General features: G+C 33.7%; 2 protein-coding genes across 2 annotated transcripts; both read left to right on the top strand.

The window, feature by feature from the left end:
* Window positions 1-3,252: 3,252 nt before the first annotated feature.
* Window positions 3,253-14,484, top strand: an-0147 (juvenile hormone binding protein an-0147). The gene is made up of 6 exons (XM_089727370.1): window positions 3,253-3,449; window positions 5,344-5,513; window positions 10,514-10,584; window positions 11,971-12,110; window positions 12,907-13,056; window positions 13,570-14,484. Exons 1-6 carry the CDS (start codon window positions 3,389-3,391, stop codon window positions 13,725-13,727), a joined length of 750 nt encoding a protein of 249 aa, XP_089583496.1. The 5' UTR covers window positions 3,253-3,388; the 3' UTR covers window positions 13,728-14,484.
* A 1,638-nt stretch (window positions 14,485-16,122) lies between these two features.
* PIG-U (phosphatidylinositol glycan anchor biosynthesis class U) lies at window positions 16,123-19,664 on the top strand. The gene is made up of 3 exons (XM_028183522.2): window positions 16,123-17,117; window positions 17,667-17,938; window positions 18,189-19,664. Exons 1-3 carry the CDS (start codon window positions 16,354-16,356, stop codon window positions 18,440-18,442), a joined length of 1,290 nt encoding a protein of 429 aa, XP_028039323.2. The 5' UTR covers window positions 16,123-16,353; the 3' UTR covers window positions 18,443-19,664.
* The last annotated feature ends 406 nt before the right edge of the window (window positions 19,665-20,070 follow it).

Genomic DNA, 20,070 nt, shown 5'->3' with positions numbered 1-20,070 from the left:
ATTGGTGATACTTGATGCGAATGAAGTTTACTTTAAAAAATTAACTAACACGCAATGTAAAACCAGCAAGGGTCCATATAAATTGCGGGTGCTGCTAATTTTGCGTTACAAGGATGGTCTAATGATAAACATATCAAAACGATAACTAATATGGCTGTGCTTTAGCACATTGCTTTCAGTTCACATTATGGTACCAGTTTATTATCGATTTCGTTCCCAAAATGATATCTTTATGTTATTACTAGGGTCACCTCGCAGCTTGACCCGTATTATGTATTTTTTGATTAACCAATTTACCTATAAATACAACATCAGTACATGAAATGGAAAATAATCTTATTTGATTTCGTTTCTATTTCTAAAATTTCCGACATCTTTAAAACCTAACAATTTTCACTCAAATCTGTCCTTAATTAGATTTGCGTAACTAAGGTGCACCATTCTACCTATTTTTGCCGCGAAGTTCCGCTTTAAAGAGTGGGTCGTTATGCAGTATAATTGAAACTTCGACTTCATGTGTCAAGGTCAAGGCGGCAACATTGACGTTTTGATGTGTATGGGTTTTGAATCAGTACTTATTATTATTATAATTATTTTTTCCTATCATAAGATAGGAAAAAATTATTCTATGGATGCTTTTTTTCAAATTCACGTAACTCATCCGATGAGAAGTTCGCAATGTGGAAGCCAATTAGCCATTTTTATGATTAGGTTGAAATGCTGAAAATTGAACATTTTCTTCAGTTTTTGCGAGTTTCGTGAGTGAATCGCGTACATAAATTATACATTCAAAACGCTGGAAATAATATTTTCATAATAAAAAACAAGGGTTAAGATTAAAGCTCTCAGCGCTCTCAGCCCTGAATTCAATGAAATTAAAATATTGATCTTCTCTTGGATCTCTCATGTAATTCAGTTGTTATTATTTTTTATTTATTTGTCACAATTATCGACACTTTTCATTTTAAAACGCCTGTGAATAGTATTTGAGCAATAACATAGCGAATATTTTACTGGCGGTAAGGCGTAAGGTTAGACTACATGGGAAGATTGAACCGTCCTGTCAGCGAAGTAGTCCTTTCTGGTTCCCAAATGTAAGGTAACCGTTATTTTAAAAAAAACAGTGGCGATTATGACCTCATATCTCAAGGAGGGTGGTGGTATTTAGGTTGTGAACACCAAACCGTAAGCTCCAGTCCCCATTACGCTAGTAAAAGATTTGAATCAATATGACAGCATTAGTCAACATTATAGTTAAAACCAATACAGTACCGATTAATGGCACTAAAATTAATAAAATACATTACAAGTTAATTTATTATTGGTTAAAGTTTCTTTCTCGACAGAGAACAAATAATTTTGTACGTTAACGTCAATATGCTTCATTTGTGTATACTTCAATAACGTAAGCGGATTTCGTCTACAACTAGTATTACTTTTATTATTTTCTGCCTATGCTGATAGCCTTGAGAGGCAATTTCAGCTTCGCACTAACATGTAGGTGAGCACACGGGGCTCAAACCGGAGTGTTGCTAACACTGGCCCTAGCAAGAGCAGTGCTTCGTAGAATCTACCACCGGATCGGAAACGCGACCCACTGAGAAGATCCGGCGAGACACTCAGTGGGCTGTGTTAATTGGTTAATTCACTCGTCCAGCCCTTCGTGGCGACGGGTTCGACGAGGACGGTGACCGGTGCTTGTGGTACTTAGAAGCACCGTTAATGGATCGGGAGGATCCGTAATGACGTGTTTTTGGCGACGTCGACTATTAATCATTCGGTCTACAGAATCGGGTATGTAATTTCCAGCGGCCACGACAAGAGGGTTTTCATGTAGTGCCGCCTTCTCAAAGTGCTAGTATTACATTTCATAACATACCTCACTACGTATTTTGATTTTGATATAAAAACGATCAGTACATAACCGTTTCATTATCTTTATTCCTGCTTAGCGGACCTGCTCTATAGTTTTTGAGCAATTTATTGTACTAGAGGTCCCGCAGTAGTCGAAATTCGACTATAATTAATTGGAATTGTAAGTTTGTACACTATTATGATTGTATTTTATACTTCTATAATCACAAATTTCTCCAAGACTACACTATAAAAAATATTAACAAAGACAAAGAATATTTAATCTATTCTCAATTTGAAAACAGACGTCAAGAGCAAAAGTTTGACAATAAATAGTATGCATGCGTGTGTGCGTCAAATACATGGTATGCAGTGTGTGATGTTTTCTTTAATGATTTAATGTATCTTTTATGAATTATTTAAAGAAAATATTAGCATTGTGCACTTCTTCTCTATATTCTCTAGTAGTGTGGAAAATTTCACACTCCTCCGTCCGCCCAATTTTCGTAAAAAGGGAACAAAGTTTTTGCTTCACGTATTAATATATAGATTAATTACCTGAAAATATATTCAAAGTACCTACACAAAAAACTTTATTACGGCATACCACGAAATAAATTAGAATATTGTAATCTTAATGAAAAATTTAGTAGGCCTTTGTTTATTTTTAAGCTTCCAACCTTAGCCGTAACCTCATGGCAATAAGGTTGGTATTAGAAAGAGCCCAAATATTTATTATATAATACGGCATGATATGCATAGGTTTGTGGTTTACCTTGAGCTGCTATATAACCTGGTCCAGACTAGAGTCAAGGTCAATCTTAATATTGTTTGACATCACAGTTTTTATTCTTCCTTTAAATTATTTTTATGCTATTGTAGGCGGGTGAGCATACGGTCCACTTGATGGTAAGTAATCACCGTTGCCAATGGACATCAGCAATTCCATGGGCAAAGTCAAGGCACAACTAAATGTGGAAACTGAAATAGTTCTAATTATCCATACGTTATTTACTATCCTTCTTACAAGCGGGTATTTTTATAAATTTCATATTGTTTTTACTATACCGAGAAAAGAATAATCTTATTTAACGACCCTCGTATAAGTGTAGGGTAAGTTATGGTAAATATAATGTCATGCCGAGTTATTTTTCATTAGCTACATTTAAAAATGCGAGGACTTGCTTGCAAATCCTCGCAATTCAATCAATAATAAATACTAAAGGCATTGTATTCAATATTAAGAACGCGTAGATTTATTTTTATTTCGGAAGTAGCCTTGCAGCAACAGCTAATTTCCATTATATGTTATGACTTAATATTATTATGAATTCAAGAAAACTGGTGGGTGACATTGAAGCATGAACGTTTTGTGCAATCGGTACTTTGGTCTGATCGTAGCTACGATTCAGAAGTTAGTCGACCGTGTGGTACGATGCTCTAAGGTAGCAGTATTAGCTTGATATTCATTTGGTATAAAATAGTAAATTTAAGAAACAGTAGTTATTCCGCAAGTTCACTCAAAGCCACGAAGATGTACCGAATTCTATTATTATTCTGTGTAATTTATCCTAGCAATGGCGCTATTGAAATAAGTGAGTTTTTTTTTAAATTTAAGTCACTTTTTTATTTAATTGATTCGTTTTTATCTAAGTATGCTTGTTTTTGCTGTTTCGTTTTTAAATGCCAATTTTTTTATTAATAGGTATTTTTTCCACACACTTAAACATATTGCATATTTTTAATAAGATTATTCCGTTATTATCGTCTAGTATAAGTACATAGGTGACGGACACGATTCTATTTGGGAATTAACCGAGCTGTATTGTAAGGTCCTTACCGCACAGAAGGTCAGAAAATTGAATGTTGTACCCAACATATAATATAATTAAAAACTAATAATCTATTCAATATATTCTCAATATCTACTTCCCAATATACTTATATCTTGTTGTTGGAATTTATTTATTACAAGAAAAATTTAAGTTTGTTTTACATTAATGTGCACCCACAGAACTCCTTTCTTCATCACGAGAAAAACCTTTTTTTGTGTTCTCTACGTAAATCTAAACTGACTTTTCGTAGGAGTACGGTTTACTATGATAAATGTTGGCTATGTGTGCCCCGATCTGGTGGTAGATTCTGCGAAACACTGCTTTTGCTAAGATAATGTTAGCAAATTCTTTCAGGTTGAGCCCGCGACCTTATGCTACCGATACCTATTCGTATAGGCAGGGGAAAAAAGTAGAGAAAAAAAAGTTAACTGTATAAATATAATAATTTAAATTGTCAATGGTCAATTGCCAACATTCATGGTTTGGGTGTTTTTGTCTAGGATATTTCCGGCGCCATTCATTTCTTAAATAAAAATCTCACTTCGACTTGAGTAATGTCGTGTTTTATTTAATTAATGATTTTGACGGATTAGAAATCTATCTGATAATCCATCATCCAGTGGAATTCTATTATAATTGATTGAACCTTCTAAATTAAAAGTTTCAAAAACAATAATAAATTCGTCTCTTTGATTAATCAATTAATTTATTATTTGGAAAATGTTGCAAGTTTGTAACAAACCTGAGCTAGCTTTATAATATTTAGGTACTTGAAAATACTGTGAACAATTTTAACATCGAAGTACCTAAGCTAAATGAACTGTAGGTGTATGTACGCAAAAAAAATCGAAATTGCAATGAAAATCTGTTTTTTTTTAAATACATTTATAATATCTAAGTACCCTAATTATTTAATACATTGATCCCTGGAAATATTTCACGCCGATGACATTGCATAAAGGTTTTATCAATTAACACAGTTGATACATATCATTTTTGTTATTTTGCTTCTATTCTGTTACCCATTGGGTGGTGAAATTTCTTGCAGGAAAATATATAAATACATTTAGTAATTAATACACGTGCAGTGATAACGAAAATTTATTTATGCAAGAGATCTTGTAACGTAGTATGTTCGAATTATAAGATTACAGTATTGCTATATTTGTTTATAACATTTAATAACTTGTTCTATCACAGATTTGTATTTCTCATCAACAAATTAATTGATGGGAAACACGAAATTTCTAGTTTTTTATTTTATTTTAAATATCTCCTATGCTACTACTTCCCACGGTTCGAGTAAGTGCTCTTCCTCTAGAAAAACAAAAACTTAGACTCGCCATAAATATAGTTAAAAGGAAAACATTGTTTTTTATTACCTGAAATATTGATTTTTTTCACGCGTATTTGTCCATTAATTGAAGAGCATTCTAATAATGTCTAGATTCAAAACGTTGTGCCTTATTATCGATTGAAACTCGCCCTTTATATTATGATAAGTCGCCACTACTAATCATATAGAGTGTTTTAGAGACTCCAAATTACGTGTTTAATGTTAATAATTTATCTTCATATAACATAGCGCCCACTTGGGATATTATCTCGGCAACACAGCGACAGTACCCAACATGTAATTTTACGGCTTTTTCAGGTAAACATTTGAAAGTATGCAATCGAAATTCGTTGGATTTAAATGATTGTATAGTTGAAGCTGTTCGTGACGGAATAGAAAAAATGGCGACAGGCATCGAGGAGCTTGATATACCACCCCTGGATCCGTTTTTCCAAGACGAACTTAAAGTCGAATATAAAAACAACCAGGCAAGTTTTTCTGCGACCAACTATTAATACAACGTAATTAAAACTTTTTATTGTGTTTCCTTTATACCAGATTGTATAAACACACTGAGGAACGCTTATTTCTCATACAATTATTGAAATTACCAGTACTTAAAAACATGTAGGTGAGTTCCACGAGATATTGTAATAGTGCATATTTAATTTTGTACTCGATGTTAATTGAATAATGTACATTTTTGGTAGCAATGTACTCTGGTCTTTGTGTAGTCAAATGAGCCACACATGAAATGAATGAATCAATACTAATCGAAATCATATTGGTACATATATGCATATATTAACAATAATATTGTTATTTTCGGTTGCTAAGGACAATTTTAGCATGGAAGCTGACTTTGTTGTGGATAAATTATAATAATATACTGATGTGCTATCAGAAACAAGTTGCATTTCAACAGTTTTAGGCTATTTTAGTGAACTATTTAAATAAAATCAAGATCTTAAGATTTTTTTTATATGACAACAAGAGAACTAACAGTTCTATGGGGCGAGTTTTTATTCTGTTCTGTGTATAAAATAGAATAATTATGCTTATTGTACTTATAATATATGTTCGAAAAATTCTTCTTTTACAAATAAAAAAGTTACTACAAAGTTTTTGGAGGTGAGAACGAATATTCTCAGAAGAACGTAAAAAACCCATAATCTCAACATCTAAATGAACACATTTTATATTTAATATGAAAAAAACACCTACCTGGAAACTCCAAACTGGAACTTAACATTATATGTATCCTAGAGGTGACTTTGTCTGTGAGCTTCGACCTTTTATTATTAATGGATCCCACGAATCAACGTTTACGTTTATTAGATTTAAATTTGAACATACAGTCAAAATCTGTTATAACGACATCGAAGGGACTGCTCATATTCAGTCGTAAAAACCGATAGTCGTAACAACCGGTGATGCTTAATGTGTATCGTGCAAGTACAAATAAATCGATAGGGAATTATTGGAAAAATATATTTACATAATACGCGATTTTTCTTCAATATTAATTTGTTTTCTTTTTCTAACCGAGATTTTGAAAGTTTCACGAATAACTCCACAAAGTTGTGGTGCGTCTTGTGTATAGATAAGTAACAAACTAACTGAAGAGATATGAAGAAGTGGGCTTTGACTACCGCATGCACGTGTTTTGTTTCGAAGAATTAGAAAATACCCTACACTAAACTAAATCCTATTGTTTTCCTTCCTGATTTTAAAAGCCATTGAAGACAAATGTGGATACCTATTCAAATTGTTTACAATACAGCTTAGCCGGTCGTTCTAACAGATCTAATTCTCCGAAATATTAGTTAAATGTGGTCGTTTTATGAGGTATGTCGTTATTACCAATGTCGTAGAAAGCAATATTTTTAATAAGGCAGTCTTATGGCATTCAGCCGGGACCTTTGTTCTTGGTTATTATAACCGGCATGTTGTATTAAACGATGTCGCAGTAAACGGTTTTGACTGTAGTTTCGAAATTGTGATTTATTTTTGTAATGTACATTTTTATGATCGTCTTAACAATCATATGTATATAGTATAAATGGTATATATATTGCCCACTGAGTTCCGTGCCGGATCTTCTCGGGGGGTCGCGATTCCGATCCGGCGGTAGATTCTGCGAAGCGCTGCTTTTGCAAGGGCTAGTGTTAGCAAATTCTCTCAGGTTGAATCGGTGACCTCACCTACCCGTCGGGACGGGGCTGGAATTCGGAATTCCCTCTCAGGCTACCAGCGAATAGAAAAAATATATATACATATATGTACATTATATTTATATCCCTATATAACTATACATATATGCGTTTCTATGCAGACGATCCATGTCCAGCAATAAAAATGCAACAAAAAACACATCATATTTAAATAATTAACAACTTGAATATTCATATTCATTTTATAACTCATCATTTATTTTATTATTCATTAATGTTGTTTTATTATTATTATTATTATTAGATGCGTGAACGAGCTCACGGCCTACCTGATGTAAAGCGGTTACCGGAGTCCATAGACATCAACAAAGAGAATACTGCCATCAACCTTAGACTTATTTTGAAGAAAAAAGAAACAAAAATTTAGGTAGCTTGGTATCAATTACTGTTGATGTGATAGTGATGTTAAAATTAATGAACATCGCACATTAGTAAGAATTTATTGATTGTAACAATAACAATTGTTGCAAAAGGCGAAATCATTTTTAGCATAAATATTTAGTCATATGATTTTTTTACCTTGACAAATAACTGAAATCGGTCGCAAATTAGTTGATACTCTAGTCTTAGCTACTTGAACAAGAAGCGTTCTTTCATGACAAAGTAACAAAATAAACTACATAGTTGATTTGTATGGATTTACTAGTTTGTATGTATATATATGTATGTCATATTATTTATAACTATGCCGTGGTTGCCGTGGATCCATGTTGACCTTTATTGGGGACCAATTATTCCTAGTTTAGTCAGCTTAACTGGGCTTATCCTTATACAATTATGGTGCCACTTGTCGCCATTCGTCACCGTACTGCATATTTATTGTTAATACAGAAAATATATTTAACTAATCTCAATATTGCGATGATTACATGATCGACAAGTATAATTTTATTTTATACTAGCGGCCCGCTCCGGCTCCTCTCGGGTCTTTAACAAAAATTTCAACGATATTTGACGTTGTTTTATTTTTTTTAATAAAAGAACACGTATTGCGGCATAGCTATAATAATTAGACATATGCTGTCGCGAAACTGTTTTTAAATAATAATGTGTTCTACAAAGTCGTAGTACATTATTTTATTTTATCATCAATCGTTTTCGCAGGGCACGCGATGTAAAGAATATTTTAGATAATTTTTTTACACCTTGGGTTACATTATTGCAGTTTTAGTAAGAATCCCAATTTTTTTTTTAAATATTATAGCCTATGTCACTCGGTAATAGTGTAGCTTCCAAACAGTGAAAGATTTTTTCAAATCGATTCAGTAGTTTCGGAGCCTATTCAATACAAACAAACAAATATTTCCTCTTTATAATATTAGTATAGAGTATAGATAAAAAAAGACGTAATTTCTAACAAGCCGACGATGGAAACAAAAAGGAAATGCGCACAAAAATATAATTTTGATACTAGTGGCAGGGCACAATAAGAGCGCGTACGGGTGGTACGACCATCCTGCTTACATTAACGCGACACAATTAGTCGTTGCGATCTGTGTGCTTAGTAGGTACGAGTTAATAGACATAGACATAGCCCACTGAGTTTCTTGCCGGACCTTCTCAGTGGGTCGCGTTTCCGATCCGGTGGTAGATTCTGCGAAACATTGCTCTTGCTAGGGCCAGTGTTAGCAACAATCCGGTTTGAGCCCCGTGAGTTCACCTACATCTTAGAGCGAAGCTGAAATAGCCTCTCAAGGCTATCAGCATAGCTAGGAAAAAAAGTACGAGTTTTTTAACGTTCTCGATAGCGTAATGATGTACTCAAATTTGTATGGAGTTGGAACGTTTGCTTACTTTTGCCGCTATGGGCGCGGTTCCAATTGCATACATATTTGAGTTAACTTTTACGCTAACGAAAACGTTAATAAGCCCGCGCTAAGCACACTGAAGGATAGAACAGACGTTATACAATACAAGTGAGACTTGAACCTCATGTTTCAAGGTGGGCGGTGGCATTCACGTTGAGATGCCCGTATGAGCTGCAGTAAGCTTATGGGCCGTAAATACGACCACAGATCTACAGCAATAAGAGTAATCTTAGAGCATAGCGCCTATTAATGTTTAGCTGGAAATAATTTTAGAGCCAATTACTATTTAGTTTCGTGTTTTAAGTCTTTACTTTAGACAGATTTTTCTCGGTTAAACAAGATTTAAAAGTACACGTTTGTCGAAAACAGGAAGTCATTATTTCTGTTTCTTTTTTCTTTGTTCTGCGTCAATTTATGTAATAACATGATGACTCTTGAAACTATTTTGCCGTGAATATAGTAATTATTATTACTTGTACGCGACTAATTAAAACTGCATGACAACACAAATGTAAATCTAAAAACTTAGACGTTGATTTCGAAAAAGAATAATATTATGTACAAATTGAAGTACCTATGCATTTAAGAATTCGATATACCAAAACGTCGCTTCAGTAAGTTAATTTTAGGCAAAGGTCATTTGAAATAATAATATGCTTAGTTCCTTATTGCAATTGGTATTCAAATGAAGGTTGTTTAAATATTTGATGTTTCTGTTAAAATGAAAATTTTAAAATGAGTACTGAATTGAAAAAGCTCTTATGTCTATATGTTATATAGATAATTGCAACGCAACAGGCGGCACCCTGAGTTTTTTATAGTTCTACTAGCTGACCCGGCAAACATTGTTTTGCCATATATAAGATTTCTAGGGAATTTCTAGTGTAGAAAAAAAAACGAACTTATTGTAAGTGTGTAAGGATGTGGTAAATGAGTGAAAGAGGTATGTAGTGCTGTGAACGATGAGAGAATATATAATAAAAATAACAAAACCTCATTCAATCACATAATACCTCAGTATAACAAAAAAAAAAGTCCAAATAGAAAAAAATATGTTAGGGGTGGACAACCCTAATCACTTAGGGGTATGAAAAATAGATAGTAGCCGATTCTCAGGCTTACTGAATATGCATAAAAAATTTAATGAGAATCGGTCAAGCGGTTTCGGAGGAGTATGGGAACGAACATTATGACACGAGAATTTTATATATTAGATTAAAACATAGATGTGGTACTTATTCAACGACAAGTAAAATTTTGGTTTGTTCATGACGGACGTTTTGTTTAACGATTGATACCCATTTATGGCCAATTAGGGCACCAGTTCATCTGTCTTCGTGAAAACAAAAAAAACGGCTTCGGTTTTATTGTAATAAATCATGATTTATATATTAAATGGCATTTAAAACTGCTAATGTATATTTTTAAAGTTTTTTTTCCTTGTAGATCGCAGTAAAGATGTTAATTAAAAACATTTACGTGGAAGGGCTTAAAGGATCAACAGTACACGACGCGAGGTAAGTTATTTATTATTTGTCACAACTCAATATTGTGTGACTAGTTTTTGTTATTTTAGATACTTATTAATTAATTATTAATTATAAATGGAACTTTTTTATGTATACTCAAAAATAACGCAGACTTTACATAAAGCAAAAACAAACCTCTTTTTTTTCTCTGTAAAACAGACAAGGAAAATATCGTGTTTTTTTTCTATTAACGTCAAACATTTAACTTTATTACCGCATTGTCCATTTGAAAAATTGGCATTTTGAAAAATTAAGCTCAATAGCTCAATTAAGCTCAAAGAGCTAAAGATTATTCAAAATTATCCCTATTGATCTTAATACAGCTCTTTAATGCCGGCCACTCACATGCGCGCAAACATTCGTGCATTGTACGAATGTTCGCGCACATGTGAAGGGCCGTCAAACATTCATTCGCAAACTTAGCGGCTGTGCAAATGGGTTCGGTATTCAATTTGCGAACCCGTTTGCACTTCCTCCTACACTTGTTTACGAATGTCTCACGAATTTCTCTTCTTTTTTAATTCGTCAATAGGACATTGAAGAGAAAAAGAGTTTTTAATTCTTTCCCAGGCGTCATGAACGGCCATTCTGTTTTTGTGGGATTTCTTTTGAGGGTCCCAAATGGCCGATTCATTTTGCAGGAGTGCAATGAACTCCATCACCTTGATGTTGTTCCAATGCATGATGAAGGTACGCTACACAATAGACGTCACGAACTATGGAAATGGCGAAACGTCCGTTACCTTCGCAATCGTGGGCGCAACTGGTCACACGAATGTGTGGGAGACTACGCGAAGGATCGCGGTTCGCGCGCTTTGATGTTCATTAAAAAACCGACACAGAAAAAGCCGAAAACCGCGAATGCAGCGAAAACTTTGCGTACCTAATCATTTGCAAATGTCGTCCTACACTTGTAGGTTTGCGTATCCGTGCGAATGTGAGTGACTGGTATAAGAGTTGAGGCCAGTTATCGGTGGAACACACTTTCTAAATGGAAAAATTTGTAACCGCCACTCATATCGAATGTTTAGGAAATCTAAATTATCTTAGCGTTTAGAAGATGCCTGCATGCATACGTTAAGCAGATTAATATCGGAACTAGATCGGAACCAGCCGGTTCTCAGCTCTGCTGAATTCAAAACTGTTCAAAATAATTGCAATTTTATGGATATAGCTCCACAACTCCATAATAAATTTTGCTTAGAAGATAATTCTCAGTTATGGAGTTAATTTGCCTTTTTTAACATACGATTTTAATTTACAACTTTAGTTTACACGTATTTACGTGTGAAACATAGAAAAAATAATTGTTACAACTGTATATAAAGTAATAATTCAAAATACATATCATAACATACTTCAAAATGATTACAGGGTGAGAGCAGACGAAGATAATTTCTACATGGAAGTAGACTTAAGTGCCCCAAGTATAGTTATTCGTGGGGATTTCAAAGGTGAAGGCCAATACAACGCGTTAAAGGTCAAAGCATACGGAGATTTCAACACGAGCATGTGTACGTACCTTAATAAAAATTTGAAAATCGTTTATGATATAGGTATTCGTAATATAATTAATGCAGTGAAAATATTGAAGCTTCAATATTTTTCGGCTCATGTAACCTGTTATTAAAATTCGACAAATTCGGCGAAGGGCTCAACGTGATAGCCTTGCTGGATCTTCTCAGGTGTACGCGATTCCGATCAGGTAGTATAATACATTAATTCAAAGTAGCCGGCCTTGAGCTTTTAGGTTTTCTTTGGGAGCGCTCGGGCAGCTGTTAGTAAATACTACCCCTCCTGGCTGAGCTCGTGTTCGCTCACCTGTCTCGGTGAAGTCTCATCCAAAATTTGTCGGCCAAATCATCCGCCCTGTCTATTTCTACCCTGAAGCAGTAATGCGTTTCGGTTTGAAGGGTGGGGCAGCCGTTGTAACTATACTGAGACCTTAGAACTTACATCTCGAGGTGGGTAGCGCATTTATGTTGTAGATGTCCATGGGCTCCAGTAACCACTTAACACCAGGTGGGCTGTGAGCTCGACCACCCATCTAAGCAATAAAAAACGCCGCAATTCCTTTTTTCCAAAAAAACACGGCGAATTGGGTCTGTTTAGAATGGTAAGATGCCACCTTAATATTCTAGACATACACAACCCGAATATTTTCTAAACAAAACCAATCAAACTATTAATGTGCAACAAAGTGTTATAAAATACATTTATTTTTATTAAAATATTAAAAAAGAAATTAAGCCTCTCATAACTACTGTTATTATCTTTAATTAATAAAAAAAAATCATTTTTTATTTCTAGCTGATTTAATATTTACGTGGAAATTAGACGGAGTTCCCGAGAAAAACGGTACGGATACATACGTACGGATAAAATCGTTCTACATGCGGCCAGACGTGGGAAATATGATCTCTCACTTGAACAATGAAAATCCGGAAACTAGAGAATTGAGTTAGTCCGATTTTATTAAATTAAACTATTTAAAATTATTAATGAATATACGAAATGAAACGCAAGATTAACAAAGAAGCACAGTCGATACTAATTTTAATGTTCTCTTGTCCTTCCTAATGTCTTAATTTTACAACTTACTGTCACTAATCTTAGCACCCACTAAAGGGATTCGTAGACCTTGTGCTTACTGTATCCAACGTACTTTTAGACGGGTATCTGTAGGTAGGTCCCGCGTCTTTATTGTGGGTGTAATGTTTACGTGGTAATCGACAAAACCTTCCAAGAAAGGCAGGAGAAAAGCATGAAGGACCCGACGGTTTTAAGCTGACATAGGTTCACTTTACTCTAGTGGCTTCATTACCCCACAACATTGCTCCTTTCCTTACCAAGGAAGTGGGAGTCTTGATTAACGAATTTTCCCTCATAAGCTTCAAACGAATATCAAATACTACTAACAAAATTTTTCATTGTTGAGCTTAACCGTTCTTTAACATGCAATTTTTGTTGCAGCGAATCTAGGAACGAGTTTCTTGAACCAAAATTGGAGAGTGCTGTATCGCGAACTTCTACCCCACGCACAATCTAACTGGGACAACATTGGAACTAACGTAGCTAATAAGATTTTCTCAAAAGTACCCTATGATCAGATATTTCCTAGCGGTACATAATTTTTCCTTAAATAATTAAAAATTCTGTGATATTTTGTTTTTTTTAGTAAGATGGTGTATCTTTATTATATAGGTATGATGGGTAAAATTTATGACAGTTCAAGTAAAATACGTAAGTAAATCTTGAAATGTTAAATTAGTAGCAATTTTATAATAAAACGTTTATGCATGATTTATTAGGCATTAGAATTTAGAAGCAATAAATATTCAAAGCAAATTAAATCTGTCTCCAAATTGAGTTGCCAGTATGTTAAACCTTGGGATCATCTTAATGACAATATGACAGTTATGTCGAACAAACTGCGTAATCTCAAGATACACCTATTTTAAATAGTAAAAAGTTTTTAGAAATTTAATTATGAAATAACTGGTAGGTTAATATGAAAATATGATATGAAAATGCATTTTGAGCAATAAAACATCCTTCAAGCAGGTTTCGATAACATACTGATCGGTTCGCGGTGCCAGATATACTTAAATCATTTTCAACCTAGTAATATATATTTTTAAATTGTCAATCAACTTTTGGACAATTTTGGTGTATGGGATGGCTCTGAAAAATAGCCTGGAAACTTGTGTATTGCCAGACGCAGCCCAGACGAGTCTATGGTTAGCCTGATTATATCGTCGCTCATAGATTTTTGTAGTGTCAGGTTTTCAGCTGAAACTACCTAGTGTAGTATGCACTATAGCACACAGTAATTATTGTCATTATTAATAATTTTGTGAAAATAAATAATATATGATGAGAAATAGAGTTTTGTTTTTTATTTATAATACACAATAAGATCCACCTACAAGCAGCTTAGTACAAAATTACATACAGTGAAAATACCAAATGTCTTATTATATTATATCTGACCTAACCGACCTGACAACACACAGCTGCCATCGCCATAAGCAAATAATTTCAAATCCTGCCGATCCACCGGACGGCGCTCTCGTCGAACGCGCCGAAGAGTTCTAAGTGCAAGCTTACATACCCACTGAGTGTCTCGCCGTATCTTCTGAATGGTTTGCGATTTCGATTCTTTGTAGATTCAGCGAAGCACTGCTCTTACTGGAACAGATATTAGCAACTTTTCTCAGATTGAACCTTGTGAGCTCACCCGTGAAGTGGAACACCAACTGATACAAACAAAGATTACCGATAAGCAGTACTGGCTACTGAGCGGCTTGAAATCTATAAACACCATAACCTAATGCAAGCCACCCTCAAAAAGATCGATAGTATAGTAATAATCCCTAATAACTACTCGCCCTTCAGACCGGAACATAAGGTTTACGACAGAAATAGGAAGAAACAGAGGTATGGTGAAATCAATCCATAATCAGGTCTCACAGCATAATTACTATTGACATAATAGTTAGGAATCATGAATTATTACACAGAACAAGAAGTATTAGTTAGGTAATAATTAATTGATACTCCGGTAAGAGCAACGCCATCTGTCGTCTAATAGCAGACAAGGATGTCAAAAGAACTGGTAAAAACGAGAACGCTCGAGAAGTACAATCTATTGTCAAATAGCGGAAACACATATCGAAACTGCTCGACTTATCAGTAATGTTGTCGATAATTAGGGATGTCATATCGACTATAAAAGCGTTGCAGAGATGACAACAAGCAGATAGCAAGAAAGAAGAGACCGTCCTACCCATCAGGACTTCATGCCTGCCATATGCTAACCTGCAGCTCATCATCCCTGCCTCACTAGACAGGGAGATTTACCCGGGGCAGAGGGGTTTTCCCGAGGCCCGCTCCGCGCCACCGCAAGAGGACGCGACGACCCCACGGATTCAAGGAGTTAGTAATCGGAACTACTCGAAGCGAAACAGCGAAAGGTGATCGAAGCAGAAGAAACGAATTAAGAATTATAAGTGATCTGTAAGAGTTTTAAGTTTTGATTATGATTGAGTATATTTGATTAAATGATTGAGTATAGTTTTGATTTGTACTTCGGTGGAAATTTTGTTTATCCCGAACCCCAGGGCGTAACATAATATACATGTTACAACTAAAATCTTAACGTCGCGTCGTCGGGGCTTTAATTCTATAGAACGCAACAAATTTTTCGGGTTCGCCATTTCTACAATCAAGGTCTTCCAACGATCATGTGCTAAAGAAAACGAGCGCGAGCATTGTTCATCAGAGCTTATTAGACAAGAATGTGACTTTCTTTTTTTAAAGATTTTATGGCCTGATGGCGGTGATACAATAATCTACATGGTGGTGTCCACTAATATAATATAGTGCATGTTATTATCTAATATATATTTATCCAATAAATATCTAAGGATTACGTTTTTACAAGACCATCTTACATATTCCCTGGTGCAATAAATAAATTTTCACTTTTGTTTTTATGGTTGTCTTTCGTCTGTGGTTGAAAATAGACTAGAACAATATATAAACTCTTTTGCTATTTCTGTTCAAAAAAAAGAGTGACAATGACAATGACAGTTAGGCTTGTTTCCTTTCCAATGTCGAACGAAAAGTCAGAAAAAGATAGTAATTGGGATGAAAACGAATTAAAACTATTGAAGTAGTTTATATAACGAAATCAATATTATGTACCACATACGTCCTTTACATTGCAAATATTAATAAGTAATTAATCAAAAAATGGGTGCGGTTGTAAAATATGTAATAGCCGGCTTAGTTAGGTATTGGCTTATTCATACAGACTTTTGGCATACACTATCCAATAGGGTAGAAATAGCGACTCCCTTAAATTCATGGAAGAGGTTAATTGAAGGTGTTTATTTATACGACCAAAACATTAATCCGTACGAAGGGGATGCTTTCCACGAATCACCGATAGTGTTAGTGATTTTCCATTATCTTTTAAAACATGTCCCGCATAGTCTACCATTTATATTCAGTGCAATGGATCTCCTCACTGCGTATCTTCTCTATAAAACCTCGAGAGGTTTTGTCAGAATCTTCCTTAACTGTCAAGAGAAATATTTATCAGATGTGTCTCAGGAATCAAAGGATATGGTTATGACAGAAAGTCAATTAAAAGAGACATCTGAATATGTTCTGTCTGTCTATTTATTTAATCCATACTCTATATTGAACTGTGTTGGGATGACAACAACAGTTTTGCAGAATATGTTGTTAGCTGCAGCACTTTGTGGTGCGGCTCATGGATATGTGATAATATCCTGTGCGTTCTTAGCCTTTGCTACTCATCAAGCATTATATCCAGTCTTACTGATAGTACCAACGGCTATGATATTGGCTGAAGTGAACAAGGGATGTAATAAATGTTCATATATTAAAACATTGTTGGCCTTTGTTTTGAGTTGGAGTTTTGTGGTTTATATATCGGCATTTATAATGGATGGTTCTTATAATTATGTTTACAATACATATGGTTTTATGTAAGTACTTTCTTCTAATATTAGTCAGCTAATTTTATTTTAAGCTAGAATAAGAAACTAATTAACTTTGTATTTGTGACATAATGGTATGGTAATGGTAAGACATCCAATGTACTTGTATCAAATGCTAGAACTATGTTAAGATTCAATGTTGTCATGAATACAACTACCATTTAAATATGTAACTAAAATGTCATCAATACAAACTTTGACTGTTCACATAACAAAATGAAATAGAAATAATAGCCTGTAAGAAACTTTAAAGTACATTATTAATATTAATAGTTGTGTGTGAACTTTCACCAGTAGACAGAACCACTCTGGGTATGTACTTCCTGTAAAGCTTTTACCCAGCAGTCCCTTATGACTTACTGTTAAACTATACAATTGAGTCTCATTATCAATGTGTTTTCTACAATTTCTAATAATCAGTAAATACAAAGTGCAGCAATAAAATAAGCGTATTTGATTTTGAATTTCTTTGAAAGTGTCAATAAAATTAAATAAACATGTATACCTACTCATAATTTCATGTTTTAATGTTTCCAGATTGACTGTTCCAGACCTAAAACCAAATATTGGACTTTTTTGGTACTTTTTCACTGAAATGTTTGAGCACTTTAGATTACTGTTTGTATGTGCTTTCCAAATAAACGCCCTGATACTGTACATAGTACCACTGACTTTGCGATTTAAGAAGGAACCAATATTATTGGTGACTGTGCTATTAGCACTGTCAACTGTATTCAGATCTTACCCTTGTGTGGGTGATGTTGGCTTCTATATGGCATTCATACCAATGTGGAAACACCTTTTTACATGTAAGTGCTATTATATGAGATGATTAAATGAAGAAAAATATTTTAATTTTTATGATGCACTCTTCATTTCTATATAATTCTTATCGCTAACTCTTATAGTTTAAAAACAGAAATTTTTTATTAAAATTATTCTTTATTGCCCTTCATTCAACTATTAATAAAAAATATAAAGCATAAGAGCTATTCATAGAAAAATATGATTTTTTATAATTTCCGAGTTTACTCATAATCTTTATATATATATTTTCAGTTATGCAACAAAAATTTATTGTGGCCTGTGCATTCATCATTACTTCAGCTTTGGGACCGACAGTATGGCATTTGTGGATATATTCTGGATCAGCTAATGCCAACTTTTTCTTTGGTGTCACCTTGTCTTTTGCAACAGCACAAATATTCCTTATAACTGACTTATTGTTTGCGTATATTAAAAGAGAATATACTCTTAAGAATGGATCTTCGAGGACCATTGATGGAAAACCTGCCAAATTAGTTCTGCGATAATGACAAATTTAAACTGATATGACAGAAATATGCATAAAACTTGTACAATGACTTCTTATGTGTAGCTTTAGCATTCAGAAAAAAAAATCTGTTAGGCAGATGTCTGAATGTTACATTTGTGCAGTAATATATTACATAATATTATCTTGAAGACCAAAAAAATTTTTCATTCTTAAGTAACATCTCCATATCACCATTTCGTTGAATAGAGTATGTTGATCAGTTGAGACAATATACATTCATTCAATTCTGCATTTAAATTAGTAATTTTAGGGTATTATAATATAAGACAAGAAGCAAAGACTTGTATAACTAATGACTGTAACTAAATTAATGATAAAAGGCATACAATCTTTTAAGTACAGCTAAAATATTTTCTATATCTGAATGTCACTTAGTACCATTCAAGATTTATAATTAATATGTATAGTTACTTTATTAGTCGAAGAAAGAAATATTTTTTAGCTCATGTGTTCATTTCGTACAACTGGTTTTTTGGACATATTTGATATTGCTTCAATGTTAATGGTGTATTTGACTGTTATATCATATCAAACTGTCGTTACAATTTTTAGTTACTGTTTGCACAAAGATAAATGTCAAAACATACAGTATTTTTTAACAAAATTAAAATTAACAACTTATTGGATTGAAAATGTAAGAAGAAAAGCTACAAAAGTTTATCGAATGCAAGACTTACTGTGACATAAGTTTAAATCTATAACCTATACGCTATACATTTCGGTAAGAACATGCACGCACAGACTTTGCCTAATTGAAAAAGTGTATTTTATTTCCCAAAACATAAAATACTGTACCTACTAGAAAAATTGTTCACAAAACATGAAATCGTTTTTTAAAAATACTAGATTTTACTCATAGGCGTTTTCTGCGAGTCTAAAAAACCCTTATATTCAACTTCAACTTTATCCGTAACCAGGAAACGAAACATGCTAAAAAAGTTAAACATTGAAATTAAAATTCAATTTGTTATTATCGCCGACAATGTTCTCTAGAGATTTAAAAATATTGCCATTGTTTTCCATACATTTTATTTTAATTATTATGAAACATAGGTATGAACATACGAGCGAGAATGTATATTTGTTTAAAAATCTTTTAAACATTTTAACAAAACACGTTTAGTATGTATGTCACAATTCAGTATAAAATAACATGTATTATAATTGTGTTGTAAAAATTAAAGTATTTTTTGTACAAACCATGTGATTTGTTTTGTCAATGCAACTTTATAACAGCAAACTTTTACATTAATATTCATGAAAATGTCAATCGGCTTCAGCCAAATGAAACTGGCAATAATTATTGAAATCATGTGATGATCTTGGTAAAAATGTGCTCTTAATACTACCAAACAACGTAAAAATGGTTTTCTTAGGGGTCTTAAGTTAGGATTCAAGTTCAAATCAATATTGTAGTCTATTTAATACTTATAGGAACGCTCCGAATTGTTGAAGGTGCCACCTACTTATAAATAAGGACCTATAGAGAAATGTGCCTGCCTATTTCTGCCGCGAAGCAGTAATGCGTTTCGGTGCAATTAAAAAAAAAAACATGAGTATGTAGTCACCATCGCTCATGGACTTCACTAATGCTTAAAAAAGTCA

Source organism: Bombyx mandarina, chromosome 05 (assembly GCF_030267445.1).
Source record: "Bombyx mandarina strain Sakado chromosome 05, ASM3026744v2".
NCBI classification, from domain to species: Eukaryota; Metazoa; Arthropoda; class Insecta; order Lepidoptera; family Bombycidae; genus Bombyx; species Bombyx mandarina.
This window is presented reverse-complemented; position numbering and strand designations above follow the sequence as displayed.